This window comes from Pantherophis guttatus, chromosome 1 (assembly GCF_059756535.1).
Source record: "Pantherophis guttatus breed Tessera chromosome 1, ASM5975653v1, whole genome shotgun sequence".
Taxonomy (NCBI): Eukaryota; Metazoa; Chordata; class Lepidosauria; order Squamata; family Colubridae; genus Pantherophis; species Pantherophis guttatus.
Window position 1 is genome coordinate 224,102,341 of NC_142063.1, and position 15,807 is coordinate 224,118,147.

Sequence of the window (15,807 nt, forward strand, 5' to 3'; positions counted from 1 at the left end):
AACAATTGTTTATGTCCAGTTATTTAAGCCTGTGAAATAAGACGATATTCCCTGTCTTCCTAAAATTGAAGGAGCCATCTGGATCTATGTAGACAAGCTGTTCCATGATGATAGACAATCACCTGACTCTGGGCTTTCATCTGCTCATTTTCTGGTGGAAGGACCAAAGGCATCCCTTTTGACACTGAACAGAGGAGAAGTTTATTTTGTTTTGAGAAAACAGGAAAAGGGGGAGAAAGAGCAAGCCATGTATGTTAACATTAGAACTTTGAGTTGTACCCAAAAACACATAAGCAACTAATGCAGTACTTGCAATTTGGTTGTGTCATTGTTGAAGTGCTCCTTTCCTAGAAAGGGCTACGACTGTTATGATTCCAGATGTTGATCAAGCAGGAGCAGTTACCTAGAAGAGCAGAAATAATGAATAATATAATATTCAAACCCAGATGATTTCAGTATTCAAACCCAGATGATTTCAGTATGAACAATACCTTCACATCAATCAGATTCAGTATTAGATTTGTCTTTTGTCTTATTCCATTATCCCAAAGAGTCTAAAAATTGTTATGAAGATTTCAGTTCAGCCAGGAATGGAGAGGTATAGACCCCATCACCCCAAACTGATGGATGACTTCTTCCAATGGTTTCATATACTGTAGAAAATAAATAACATAGGGCTACTGGACCTCATCCAAGCCTTGTAGCATTCCATAATTATTTATCACCATTCCTCACCCATCACTACCAACTATTGTAAGCCACCCAGAGTTACCCTGTGGTAAGATGGGTGGCTAATAAATTTCATAAATTAAATAAACTGGAATAATCAACTTACCCTGCAGCTGGCACCATCATATTTAAAGAGGTTCACAAGCTTGATTGAATCCCAGATGACTTTGCAAAATCCACGGTGCCAACTATGATTTACACCAAGCTTTTATATCAGTTCTCAGTCTGGGAGTCCTTCTGGACTCACATCTCTTGCTGGAAGAACAGGTGGAAATAATGGTCAAGAGAGATTGCTCAGTTCTCCCTGTGTGCCAGTTTTGGTCTTTTCTTGAATGGGACACACTGAAGATGTTCAAACTATCACCTGGTGTTTGAATTACAGGTAATCTTCGATTTAACAACCATTCAGTTAGTGACCATTTGAAGTTACAACAGCACTGCATAAAAATGACTTATGACTGTTTTTCACACTTCTACAATTGTTGCAGCATCCCAATGGTCATGTGATCAAAACTTGGCCACTTGGCCGCTGACCAGTATTTGTGAGTGTTGCAGTGTCTCAGGATCATGTGATCACCTCTTGCAACCTTCTGACAAGCAAAGTCAGTGGGGAAGCCAGATTCACATAATAGCTGTGTTATTAACAATTGCCATGATTCATTTAACAACTGTAGCAAGAAAGGCCATAAAATGGGGCAAAGCTCACTTAACTGTCTCATTTAGCAGTGAAAATTTTTGCGCTCAATTGTGTCGTAACCTAAGGACTACCTGTATTGACCGTGACTTCTGACTATTAGTTGGCGTTCTTTTCTGTCGGTTCTACTGTACCTTTTACTGCTATTTGCTATGTGGGACTGCTTTGAAGACCACCCAGAAACTTTCGCTGACTGGCTAATCACAATATCATCATATAGAAACATTGTTATTGGAATATATGGGTTAGTCATTTTATTTCTGAATGCAATTGAAGTGGCTGGTTATTGCTTACAAAGCTCTGTATTGCTTGGGGTTTATGTATCATGGAGACAATTGCAAATTCTGCCTGTGTAACTTGGATAAAAATAAAGATTGCCTCCTGAAAGTCCCTTCCTTTCAGGAGGTCCAACAAAGGGTGCACAGAGGTAGGCATTCTGAGTGTTAGTTCTCCTCTTTTAGAACAACCTAAATTGTTCTAAATTTGCTAGACCTGGAGGTTAAAGAGACTGAAATAAAATCCATGCCAAATGTGAAGATGTTGCTTGATATTGTTGTGAGATGTGATCTTGGTTTTGTGTTATGGTTTTATTCTGAATTCTTTTCCATTTTGTTATTGTTGTTATTATATTGTGGAGCATTTTTGGTACATTGCCTATAATCTTTGCACGATATAAATTTTAGAAATACACTAAAATTTACCCAGTTACAGAATCATAGTGTTGGAAAGGCCAGATGTAGGAAGACAGAAAGCAGAAGGCACGTGGCTTTATTTTCTATATAAATCTTGTTTAATAACCAAACGGTTTAGATAGAATATCTATTACTTCCAGGGAATGTGTCACTGGCTGGCTTGCTTTTATTAAAACACAGTTCTTGTCTTTCTGTTAGATGTTATTTTTCAAGCATATCTTCTGTTCCAACTTTTGGCACCTATACCACCATGCTGCCAGCTTGTCCCTAGATTTCTTTCTCATTTCTACAAAAAGGAAAAAGATAGAAGAAGCAGTTACCTTGGCAGTAACCTCAAATGCTTGAAGCCAAGGTCTTGGCCTTTGTTTAGCTTTTCACACTTAAATTTGCATGCTGTGCCCCAGAGATGCATTAATGAGGGAAACTGGTAGGTTTCTACAAGGCAGGCCTTTAATGTGAAATGTGTCCTGCAACCCAGGAAAGGTGGAGTAGGGAGAAACAGCTGGGAATTGCTAATTGCAGCTATATATAGCATCTGAAAGCAAGCAAATTGTTGGCAATGTCATGGAAGACCAGGCAGGTGCTAGAAAAGTCAGTATGGGAGACTTTGATTAATCAAAGCAAAGTTGGGTAAGAAACATCAGTGGGAGGTGTGGTGGCATAGATGTACTAAGTTTGGGAAATTGCAGTTGACAAAAATAGGAAAGAGGAATGGATAGTATGGCAGCAAAGAGGGAACCATGGATGGGAAAACCAGAGATAGTGGCAGGCCAGGGTTTCCTTGTGGCTGATGAAAATTGCAAGTTGCTTTGGTTAGGTGGAAGGGAAAGAGAAAAAATGCATAGAAAAGCTGGAGAAGAAAGAAAAATACCATCCCCTTTTCCACCTCTCAAAGCATAGTGCCAGCAAAGTTGCTTTGTTCCTAATTCTATGTATCTGCTATTCCAACATGCAGCGGTAGGTCTTCTCTACACATTTTGCATGTAATCCTCATGCCTAGGCTTTTTATTATCTTAGTTCTGTAATGTTCAGAGATATCTGTGTTGACAATAGAGAAGTTTAATGAAGTGGGCTCTGAGAATATTGTCTTTGGCTGGGCTTGTTATGGGCATATGGTATAGTTTCAACAGTTTTGGTAAAAGCAAAATGTGTTTGAAGCCTAACTGGACAGCTGCCTCCTCTTACTTCCATAAACATAATGGAAGCAACTTAGGGTGAAAAAACACCATGCTCATTAAGAGTTTCAATTTGTTAATTTTCTGTGTTTGATGAGAAACAGATGCTGATTTTCAAGAGATATCTAAATAGATCCTCCTAAGAGTGCTTTTATAGTCAGTTGTAAATTGTAAAAATAGTTCAGAGTGAACCAAAACTTAACTGTACACATTCAATCTTAAATGCAAAGACATGTTTTTTACAAATATACATTTTTAAAAATATTTTTTAAAATAATTTGAATAGGCTACTTGATAAAATTGGGTTCATAATGGAAGATTCACATGACACAAATACATGGTATGCTGACTTCCAGGGAAGAAATGGCAGATGGATGATGGCTCCATGCAAAGTGGAGCCATTGAACGCAGCAGAATAAAGAGGTGGTGAATAGACCTGCTCCTTAATAATTCCTTCCTGGACAAGGAGAGGACTTGAGATTGTCCACAAGTGCTCCAGACAGTTGTTCCTTGTGAGGAGTCGGCAAGACAATGGTCTCTTGTGGGTTGAGAGCTCTCAGAGATGAAAGAATAGCCATCTCGCTCAACCTGCAGTTGCACCTTTGAAAAGACACTAACTTTGCACATTTCCTTTTCTGATCACTTTAGGAAACTGCTTGTGTATTATTTATGTATTTATTAAAAATGTATATGGCCACCCAACTTATAAACAAGTTACTCCAGCTGGTTTACAGCATTAAAAATCCACGCCATCTTTCCCCTCCCTCCATGGTAGCAGCAACACAATTAAACCAACCCACTTGATCAGCTCTATTCCCATTTGAGGTCCCCGGAGTCCGCTGACCAAACTACATCTTTTAGAAAAGCAACAAGGTAGTGGCCAGTTATACTTTTGGTGAAATGATATTCACCATAGAGAAGAAGCTACCAACAGGAAGGTCTTTTTCCTGGGGTCCCACAATAGATTAATAATAGACTAATAAATGTCAAGTGCTTTTTAGCTATTAGGAAGAGCTATTGGATCAGCAAGTTTGACAGCAACAGGTGAGTTTCCTTCAATCCTTAGTAAAGAAGTTTTAAATACAAGTTTAAAGACTAAAAACAACAACACAAATGCACAGTATGCTTAGAGGAGTAAAAAAGCAAGAAGGATTGAACTATATAAAGCTTTTAAGTATAAATGCTAAAATTTCTGCGGACCTGTTTATAATGTTCAGCCAGATACAGTTGGTTCTGAATGAAGCTGAAAACATTGGTGCAGAAGTCTATAGAATTCGGCTTATTTGTATATTATGCCAAATGTCGTCTGCTGTTGTAATAATATAGCCTTTGAATGAAATGCTTGGCAAATTGCTGTCTGAATAAAATAAATCGTTTTGTTTATTTTTATGTTCACAGTGCTAACATAGAGAACCCTGGAAAAATCAGACTAATACAAAAAATAAAATAGCTGTAATAATGCAGGCTCATTTTAGTTTTGCTGTGGAAAGGAACAACTCCTCTTTTCTCATGCAGTTCAATACCTTCTACATGTTTTGAGCTATGCGCTGTAGTATTAGTGGATTGAAAGGTAGCAATCATACTAATCACTTTGGAACTCAAAAAATTGCTTCACTGTAACAAAACTGGAGAATATGAGAACTTCATTGCTGAATGCATGGTTAATATGTGCATATGTGGATGCCAGTTGTTAGAATTGACATTCTGTTTTCTAATCTGATACCACTTGGGATTTTCTAAATGATTGCACTTAACCTTTCATCAGATTTGTTGCATGAGCTGGAACAATGAGACAACTGCCTCTTCAGTAACTAAGCAATTCAGAAATTAGACGTTTTAAAGATGTTCAAAAGGGTTTATTACAACATCGTGTTCTCCCTTTATAAACTTCTGCCTTTGTGTGTGGATTACACTATTACAAAATGTACTTCTACACGTGTTCTTATGATACTGTACAGTTGATGGGATGAATTTTATGGTTTGGATCTTCATTCTGAAACTTTATACCATTTATTGTATACATCATTCTGATATTTGGAGAAGTTACGAGGTGAATATTTTATGGCTTTAAAATACTCTACATCCAAAGAAATAATGACTGCAACATTTCCACGTATGAAAAAGTCTGTACTTAACACTGGTTTTGGGATGGTCAATATTTAGACTGAAATATTGTTTTAGATGTTTCAGTCCATATACAGAGTGAAATTGGGTTATTTGTTCTGAATATGACCAAAATGTTTTGAGTAGAAGGCCTGTTGGAAATGTCATGTTGGAAGCCTCTTCCTTACTGCTGAGACCAGTGTAAGAAATGGTTGCACAAGCCAATGGTAGCAGTGGTTGATGGGATGGAGGGAAGGAAGGGAGAATGCTGTGAAGATGGGGTGACATCCAGGTCATGAGGAGGTGGAAGAGACACAGAGTGACACATTTCATCGTTCTGCTTGATCCAAATGATCATTCTGGGGTCCCTTCAGATTTTGTTTTGGTTAGTTTATTTGATCTAAATAATTGCCATTCATTGTTCAGCATGACACAAGATGGTGCTGCGATAAGTATAACTAAATAAAAGCCTCAGTAAGTGAAAGTGTATACATGAAGCTTGCTGCCACTCAATTATATTAAACTGTGTGCTACTTTTTATCATTTTTATGCATGTCTTCCTTTTTAACCCTTAATATCTTTTTTAATCATATAATTCATACTTCTATAGAGTTAATCTGGAGTTACTTATTCAGGTACAGTTGCCTTAAAAGAATTGTCAATGAATATTAAAAATACAACAATTGTTTTAGCTTCCAGAAACTGAAAAGCTGAACATGGAAGACAAGCTTATCAATGCAACTCCTGCAATTGGTATCAACGAACTGAAAAATAATGTCTTCTATAAGGTAAGCGAGCAGATGGTAGCTGTGATGATAACTTACAATTCTCCATCATTCTCTTCCTGGTTTTACTGTTTTTCTATTCAAAAGAGCAGTGTTATTATTTCATATACCAGTTCTTTCTTTTTTTGTAAAATATGGGTGATTGATTTACAGGTAGTCCTCGAGTTATAACAGCAAATGGGACTGGAATTTCCATGGCTAAGCAAGGATTTTGAAAAGCTCAACATCATTAGATCGTATTTCTTAGAGATAGCAATCCCTGCAGTCTTTGTTGCCGTCATTAACCAAATTCCACCAGTCATTAGCCAAGAACCCAGCCCACTTGCTTGAATTCTTTGTGGGAATGTAACAATTCCAAAGTAATGACACATTTAACTCAGCCCTCCAACCTTCTCTTCTACATAAGTGGTCATAAGTCAAGGACTACCTGTTTCGATTTATATCCTAATACTACAGTACACTACCAATATCTATGCAAATAAGTGGATGGATAATTTTCCAGGGTGAAAGTACAATGTCAGGCTATTGAAATGTAACTTACAGTCAGATCCAGAAATATTGGGACATCGACACAATTCTAACATCTTTGGCTCTATACACCACCACAATGGAGTTGGAATGAAACAAATACAATGTGCTTTAACTGCAGACTGTCAGCTTTAATTTAAGGGTATGTACATCCAACTCAGGTGAACGGTGTAGGACTTAGAGTAGTTTGCATATGTGCCTCCCACTTGTTAAGGGACCAAAAGTAATGGGACAGAATAATAATCATAAATCAAACTTTCCCTTCTTAATACTTGGTTGCAAATCCTTTGCAGTCAATCACAGCCTGAAGTCTGGAACGCATAGACATCACCAGACGCTGGGTTTCATCCCTGGTGATGCTCTGCCAGGCCTCTACTGCAACCGTCTTCAGTTCCTGCTTGTTCTTGGGGCATTTTCCCTTCAGTTTTGTCTTCAGCAAGTGAAATGCATGCTCAATGGGATTCAGGTCAGGTGATTGACTTGGCCATTGCATAACATTCCACTTCTGTCTGTTCAAAAACTCTTTGGTTGCTTTTGCAGTATGCTTTGTGTCATTGTCCATCTGCACTGTGAAGCGCCGTCCAATGAGTTCTGCAGCATTTGGCTGAATGTGAGCAGATAATATTGTCCGAAACACTTCAGAATTCATCCTGCTGCTTTTGTCAACAGTCACATCATCAATAAATACAAGAGAACCAGTTCCATTGGCAGCCATACATGCCCACGCCATGACACTACCACCACCATGCTTCACTGATGAGGTGGTATGCTTAGGATCATGAGCAGTTCCTTTCCTTCTCCATACTCTTCTCTTCCCATCACTCTGGTACAAGTTGATCTTGGTCTCATCTGTCCATAGGATCTTGTTCCAGAACTGTGAAGGCTTTGTTAGATGTTGTTTGGCAAACTAATCTGGCCTTCCTGTTTTTGAGGGTCACCAATGGTTTACATCTTGTGGTGAACCCTCTGTATTCACTCTGGTGAAGTCTTCTCTTGATTGTTGACTTTGACACACATACACCTACATCCTGGAGAGTGTTCTTGATCTGGCCAACTGTTGTGAGGGGTGTTTTCTTCACCAGGGAAAGAATTCTTCGGTCATCCACCACACTTGTTTTCCGTGGTCTCCCGGGTCTTTTGGTGTTGCTGAGCTCACCGGTGCATTCCTTCTTTTTGAGAATGTTTCAAACAGTTGTTTTGGCCACGCCTAATGTTCTTGCTATCTCTCTGATGGGTTTGTTTTGTTTCTTCAGCCTAATGATAGCTTGCTTCACTGACAGTGACAGCTCTTTGGATCTCATCTTGAGAGTTGACAGCAACAGATTCCAAATGCAAATAGCACACTTGAAATGAACTCTGGGCCTTTCATCTGCACATTGTAATTGGGGTAATGAGGGAATATCACACACCTGGCCATGGAACAGCTGAGAAGCCAATTGTCCCATTACTTTTGGTCCCTTAACAAGTGGGAGGCACATATACAAACTGCTGTAAATCCTACACCTGTGATGGCGAACCTATGGCACGGGTGCCACAGGTGGCACGTGGAGCCATATCTGAGGGCACACAAGCGTTGCCCTAGCTCAGCTCCAGCACACATGTGCCCACTGGCCAGCTGTTTTTTGGGCCTTCTGGGCCCACCGGAAGTCGGGAAATGGGCTGTTTCCAGCCTCCGGAGGGCCTCCAGGAGGTGGTTGAGGAAGGCCGTTTTTGCCCTCCTCAGGCTCCTAGAAAGCCTCTGGAGGCTGGGGAGAGTGAAAAACTGGCCCACCTTGCCATCCGTGCTAAAAGTGGGGGGAGCGCAGGGAGAGCACACGCATGTGTGCGGGAGGGCGGGACACGGGTGGGCATTGAATTATGGGTGTGGGCACACATGCGCACGATCCCCCCGCTCTCCCCCCGCTTTTGGCACGCGACAGCAAAAAGGTTAGCCATCACTGTCCTACACTGTTCACCTGAGTTGGATGTACATACCCTCAAATTAAAGCTGAGAGTCTGAAGTTAACGCACATTGTGTTTGTTTCATTCCAACTCCATTGTGGTGGTGTATAGAGCCAAAGATGTTAGAATTGTGTCGATGTCCCAATATTTCTGGACCTGACTGTACATTTAAGAAAGAGCTGCAGTTTGTCTGAAGAAGCATTTGCTGAAACTTGAACTTATAAGTACTACTTCAGATCTGCTTCACAGAGCTAATTAATATATTCAACAAGGCCATGTCACCTACTTCAGGAAGCACTCTTGATTGCTCTGAGTTTTAGAAATAATTTAGAAATAATTTTAATATCTGAAAGTAACAGAAACCTTTCTTGGTTATACTTCGGCTCCCATATATATAGATTTACTGATAATGTGCTCTTGTGATATGATCCTGCCCTCCTAGACATTGTGTGTAATCTCCCAACCAGATTCATGTAGCCATCTTCATTGGTCTCTATTTGTCTCAGGAGAGACTGTCAGAAGTAATGGGTATTAAAACAATGCGGTCCATTTTGATGCATCTGCATGTTAACCCACATTTAGTTTTAAATATATATCTTTTGTGAAATGAAAGTATCTGATCAGCAGTTTGCAATCATATCAATTTACATAGAAATTCATGCAGTTGTATAATGCGTACCTTGTGACATCTAGATGTTCTTAATTTAGTTTTCCCTAACCCAGGGCATATCAGTACTGGTGTGCCTAGAATTTCTAGCCAGCCTGACTGATAAATTTAGTTTCAACATATCCAGTGGAAACTAGACTGTGGTTTTACATCACATGGCTTGAAATCAAAATTTTCTTTCCTGGGTTTTTAAAATTGATTTGTTTTAAATCTCCAGATGTTTTGGACTGCAGGATCCATCACTCATACCCAAAAAAGTCAAATGACATACTGGCTGGCTGGTGCTAGGTGATTATCCAAAACTAGGCTGGATAAAAGCAATTTATTGTAGTTTTAAATAGCATTTTGTATAATTAATTGAAATAAAATTGTAATCTATTCTTTTATAGATCATACTTTTTTTTAAAACAGGTCCCTTTCTATGATGCAGCGGATTTAGTTCGTGTAAGAAAAGTTTACATGCTTGGTGGATGTGCCTATGTTCCTCAACATGATTTTGTTACCATTGTCCTCAACAGTTACAGAACCAAACTATCAAAAGCTCTGGCAGTATGTATTTTTTTTTATTCCTAATTTGCTGTGTTCTCTGACTTATTTTTTGTTCACAGGTATCAGCTTTGTATCAAGTCAGGAAAAGACTGGCTTTGGTTGGGTAGATTTATCTTACAGCATTAAAGTATTTTAAGCTTAGAAATTGTGAAAAAGTTTTACTGTATTGTGGGATCCTTAATGCTCTCTGAACTGGTTTATTTTCTTGCAGGTGTTTTATTATCCAACTAGGTAACATCATCGGTGCTAGAAGTGAGTGGGGTTTGCTCTCTGTTTATATACTAATGGCTTTTTCTGTCCACATTGGAGGGAGTATTCTTGGTAGTTCTTTGATTAGACTGTTGTTCACTGTTTTTTTTTTTTTTTTTAAATTTGATTTATATGCCGCCCTTCTCTGGAGACTCAGGGTGGCTTACAATGCGTTAAGCAATAGCCTTCATACTTTTGTATATTTATACAAAGTCAGCTTATTGCCCCCACAAACTGGGTCCTGGTTTGATTGTTTGTCAGTTGTTAATCCTGTAATAATCTGCTAATCTGGGTATCAATTGCTGGCAAGGAACAGTTTTGGTCTTTTTGTTTTCTTTTTAGCTTTTTGATTGTCTCTTTTGAATGGTAGGCAGATGTTGCTTATCTCTGTGTACCTGTTGATGGTTGATTTGTCAGGGTTCTTTAGCATTTTTGGATTTAGCTGGGTCTAGGATGCTGACAGTTTCCCAGTTGAAATTAAGGTTAAGTCTGTGTGTTGTGCAATTAAGAAGTACAGTTAGTCCTCGATTTACAACAGTTCCTTTAGTGACAATTCGAGTTACAACGGCATTGAAAAAAGTGACTTATGACCATTTTTCATACTTACGATCATTGCAGCATCCCCATGGTCATGTGATCAAAATTCAGACACTTAGCAACTGACTCATATTTATGATGGTTACAGTATCCTGGGGTCATGTGATCCCCTTTTGTGACCTTCTGACAGGCAAAGTCAATGAAGAAGTCAAATTCACTTAACAACCGAGTGACTAACTTAACAACTGCAGTGATTCACTTAACGACTGTGCTAAAACAGGTTGTAAAATAGGGCAAAACTAACTTAACAAATGTCTCGCTTAGCAGCAGAAAATTTTGGCTCAATTGTGGTCGTAAGTTGAGGACTATCTGTACTGATCATAACTTCTGACAACGAGTTAGTGTTTTTTCCTATTGGTTCTACTGTATGTATGAACCATTCTGTATATAGAGCAACTGGTTTAGGATGATGTTGCCCAGTTGCTATTTTTAACACGGGTCCATGTTGTACGGTACAAAGTGGGTTGTGAGAGAGTTTTCATCCAGGTAGGAGTGAGGGTGTGGAAGAGAGGAGAACAGGGAAAAAGCCATTGGAGTGGAAATGGGAAAGGAAGGTGCTGGCGGTTAAGATGGCGGTTAATGGGATAGACTGAACTGGGAGCTGCTGAGGGAAGAAAGGTTAACAACACACTGGGTTTGCTTTACTCACTCTCCAGATCTTTATTTCATCCAAATCCTGGGGCATTCAAAGCATTCCAGGTCTCAGTTGTTGCAAACCATGGAAGAGCCCCCAGCAACAAAACACTAATTTAGAAGAACTTCTGAAATAGAATGGTTTGTTCCAAGTTGAAGACAAAACATTTTTCTCATTTTTGTGCACACTTATAATAAACTCTTTATTCTTGTTATACCCTACTTCCATTTTCCTGTACACTGTATAATTATATATAATTATAACAGCCCTTCTGTGAATAGTAGCCTTAATATTCATGGTCATTTTTTATGACAACTTTTAATGCCAACCGGTTCGTTTTTGTTCCAGGTAACTTTGTAAAACTTTGAAATGAAAGTATAAAAACAATGGTGGCATCTTGAACCTGAAGTATTATTATGAAGCACCCTATTATTCTTGCTGATGGAATAAATCTTTGTCATTGGGAAATGACCTATCCTTCCTAAACTCTTAATTAACATCTTTTTACTGTAATAAGCTTTAGGTGGCCAGAATTATGGAATGCGGGAGCAAGTTCGTTAAACTTGTATTATTAATGAGATGAAGAATGATAGGGCACTTATCATGCACAATTCTACAACCACCCTGTCAGTTAAATGACAGGTCGTATCAGGTTGCATCTTTTCTCGGTCATGGGGTTTATGGCATATATTCAGGATATTCCCCCACTGTTTCATTTTCTGAACGGGACAAAGCTGTGTTCTTTTAAAACTGGAGGCAGAAGGAGGTATGGAGCAAGAGGTTTTTGTGCCGAGTAAAGAAAAAAAGTGGAGAATATCTTCAGCCCAATTGTTCTCGTAAGTGGCTGAGATTACTGTATACCACAAAGCCATGAAAGGTCCATGGCAAAAAAAAAAATAAAAACCCAGAAAACTTTGTTATAGTACTACTATATTGAAGCAACTTCTAAGGAAGAGATAACTGCTCTAGTTAAGAGATTGTGTTGCTTTAATATCTTTTGTCTTTATACTTTAGAAGCCTTATTCTCTCTTATTCTTTCTTCTCTGTACAAGTAGGGCATTATGTGTAATTTTAGATTGAGTTCAAGGTTTATTTTTCTGCTTTTTAATTTCTTGGGAGCTGATATTTAAGATGAAAGCCATCGTTTTCCCATGGTCATTAATTATAGTGGATGAATAGTGTCTTATGGTCTACTTGGAGCATTGTATTGATTTTTGTAAATTGGGCTTCCTATATTATATTTCTTCAGTTCCTTTTTTTTTTTAAAAAAAATAAAGTTTGATTTTTACCTCTTGCCAGATTTATTTGTCCCCTACTGGGAGAGAAACCCCTGAAACCCCTAATCACGTTCTAGGTTACAAGTCCAGGAGATTTTCTAGAAAGTGGGTGGTACAACAGAAAATTACCAAGATGCCTCATTAGGATATGAGATAGATCCAGGATGTGTAGATAGATCTACACATCTACAGATAGATTCCAGAGATAGATCCAGGATGCGTACAGGACTTCTGGGAGAGGAAGTACCATTCTTTTGGTGAGAATTATTATTATTTTATCTTGTCTTTATTTGTTAGTTCCAGGCACCATACGTAATGCTCCCTATTTTCTGCACAACAACAACCCTGGGAGGTGGCTTGGGTTGTGAGAGAGTAAGTGTTCCAAAGTCACACAAAAGCAGCTTTCTTGCCTAAAGGAGATTAGAATTCATTGTGTTCTGATTTCTAGACCAGCACCTTAACCACTACACCAAACTGGCTCTGATTCAAAAGGAGTTATGATTTTAATTAACAGATCTTCTAAGCTGTTTATTGAAAAACGTAGAAAAGGCTGCATTTTAACCCTTGTCAGAGTAGGCAACTTTCTTGGATTCATCTCATGTTCCTGAGAAAAAATATGCATTTTCCCCCTAACATCTGTATATTAAGTGTGTTGCATGTCTCAATTTAATTTAGTGCTGATTAGTCTTCTATTAATCCAGTTGAGATATACTTTCTTTTTCTTTGCACATACGAATTCTTTTTGGCTAGATTATTTCCTGATGCCATTTGATATTCTAAAATTAAAGTGTGTCATATGAATGCCAATACAATTCATGTTTCTGTGAAGCTTATTGCTTTATGTGATTCAAATGTGAATATAGTCAAGAACCACTTAAAGACTAGATGTTTGCTAAGTGATAAGGATTTTATTAAACAGATGGAACCAGAAATGGCAGAAGGTTCCCCCCCCGCCCCAAAAGCAGAAATTCAGTTATGCCATCTCTGATAATGCCCAATTATAACATACATATAAATAGGAAAAACTGTTAGCTAAAGTTAAATTTTTTAGGGAGGCTTTGTCTCTTAACTGATACAGATCTTTGGTGCCTGTAAGGTATGAATTTTACAAGCTGCATATTTTCTCACTAACGAGATTCTGGAAAAAGGGAAAGAAATCAAATAAGACCCTGATTTCCACACTTAAATAAATTAAACAATTTAATGTTGTGCCATTTATTTAGGAAACAAATGACATTTTGTATGGGATTCAAAAATTATTAATTAAAGTTTTTGTTTTTAATTTTTATTCTAAGTTGCATAAAACTAAAATAGATTAGACTTGATGTCACTGAATCACAGAAATAATCTACAATTACAAGTACAAGAATTCAGACCTTATGCTATGTTCTAATTTCTTAGTTTATCTCGGTAAAAGAAGACAAGATCATTTCAGGGGGACTGGCTGAGCCAGAAGGAGGAGTCAAGTAGGGAAATTAGTCTGGAATTGTTATGTAGGCACGAGAGGACAAGGTTCAACTCCCCATCCCTTTGAATACCGTTGAACCTTATTTAGGCTGGCTCAGGTGCAAATTGCCAGTCTGGGAAGATTCCTGTGAAATAGGCATGAGCAAAAAATCTCTCTCCCCCACCCCATTTCAGCCCATTTAGTTGTCTTTCATACATTTGTTTTATAATTTTATCCTTATTCCTTCTGGTTATATGAACAAATCACTTCAATGTAATCCTTTCATATTGGCCACTTGCTTTTCTATTCAATCCACGTTTATTTAGCACTTATTAATTCCTGACTCTTTCCCACTTTGTTTTAACATAAGTGCTGCTTAAAAAGCTCCTTCCTACTGCATTCAACTTATTACAAGTAGTCCTTGAATTATGACCATTTAACACTGCCCCCTGTTTGTCATCACAGGGCTGTAAGAATAGGTGACGTTGTGGCATACACCAAATGGTATTTGTTCTTAAATTACAAAAGTTCACCTAAGGATATGGCTTAGAAAACATTTTTTTAAAAAAACCAAACATTAAAATAAATCTCCATAGGAAACAATGGGAAATCCCTCATCCAAAAATATTTTGACATTATTTTAGATAATTTAGATCAAGGGTGTCAAATTCTAACGTCATGTAACGTATTGTTACGTATCACGACATTTTTTGCCTTTGCGGAGCTGGGTGGGGTGGCTTGCACATAACGCATCTGGCCCGCGGGCCGCCAATTTGATAGGCCTGATTTAGATTATTAGCATCTGTAATGAAAAAAAAAACCCAGCCCTGTCTACCATAATAGAAAAAACAGTTTCTTAATATAAACCTTCTGGATCACTGCAGAATATTCTCTGGATAACAAAAGAGAATATTCAATGAACGTTCTTCTGAATTTTATTTTCAGTTAGTACATCATCTCAGTGCAGCTTCCTGATTGTTCTGATTTTTTTAAAAATGCCCCTGGCTAGTTTCATATAGGCTCTGCTTTTTTTGTAAAGTTTGCCTGCCAAGCATAAGAGCATCTATATCATTCTTGCTGGTGTTTTTCCTTGCAGATTGGAGTGGCTTTGTCTACAAGCAGAAATGGGGTGGGGGTGGGGGAGTGAAAAGGAAGCTACCGGTTCTGGATTGCATGAATAGCATTAACAGTAGAAGAAGAGCTGAGATCAATTAGGAGTAGACATGCCCAGTAAAATGAAACAAAGCAAAAGTTTAAGAAGAGATATATTACTTATGCAAAATTACTCACACCTATGGGTGCACATTCATACATGGCCTTCACATTGCTTATCTGCAGAATGAAGAGCGGAACAAGCTGCTAGAAGTCACCTACTTTTAAAACTCTTAACTTTGACTTAACAGAGGCTTTGTTTTGTTTTAAACAAAACAGTAACTTACCTGATAGGCTAGCAGTTGTACAATTGTGAGCCATCTACTGTTCGTCTAAGCTGCTTTCCTCTTAACATTCCCCACCCCCATTACGCATCCAGCCTAAATTAATAGCAGCAAAGTCAGGACTAGGCTAGGCTTTCCTGCTAGGCTGGAAAAGGTCTAGAAAATTAAAAGTCCATTTACTTGTTACAAAACTATAGTCAAACTGCTGTGCTCGGAACACTTGGAGCACTTAAAACAGCACCTCTCAAAACAGTGAAACTTTGATGTTTTAAATCACAACACTTTATTCCATGCTCAGAAAACT

The 15,807-nt window shown here is 38.2% G+C and overlaps 1 protein-coding gene and 1 long non-coding RNA gene across 2 annotated transcripts in view; one reads left to right on the forward strand and one right to left on the reverse strand.

The window, feature by feature from the left end:
- Window positions 1–15,807, forward strand: part of PRIM2 (DNA primase subunit 2) — an 82,338-nt gene that overhangs the window by 13,578 nt on the left and 52,953 nt on the right. The window contains exons 6-7 of the mRNA XM_034436689.3: window positions 6,086–6,181; window positions 9,726–9,863. Of these exons, the coding sequence (XP_034292580.2) occupies window positions 6,086–6,181; window positions 9,726–9,863 (234 nt within the window). The remainder of the gene's footprint in view (window positions 1–6,085; window positions 6,182–9,725; window positions 9,864–15,807) is intronic.
- LOC117676885 (uncharacterized) overlaps window positions 340–15,807 on the reverse strand; it is a 42,260-nt gene continuing 26,792 nt past the window's right edge. Inside the window, exon 3 of the long non-coding RNA XR_015731353.1 lies at window positions 340–403. This is a non-coding gene — a long non-coding RNA (uncharacterized LOC117676885). The remainder of the gene's footprint in view (window positions 404–15,807) is intronic.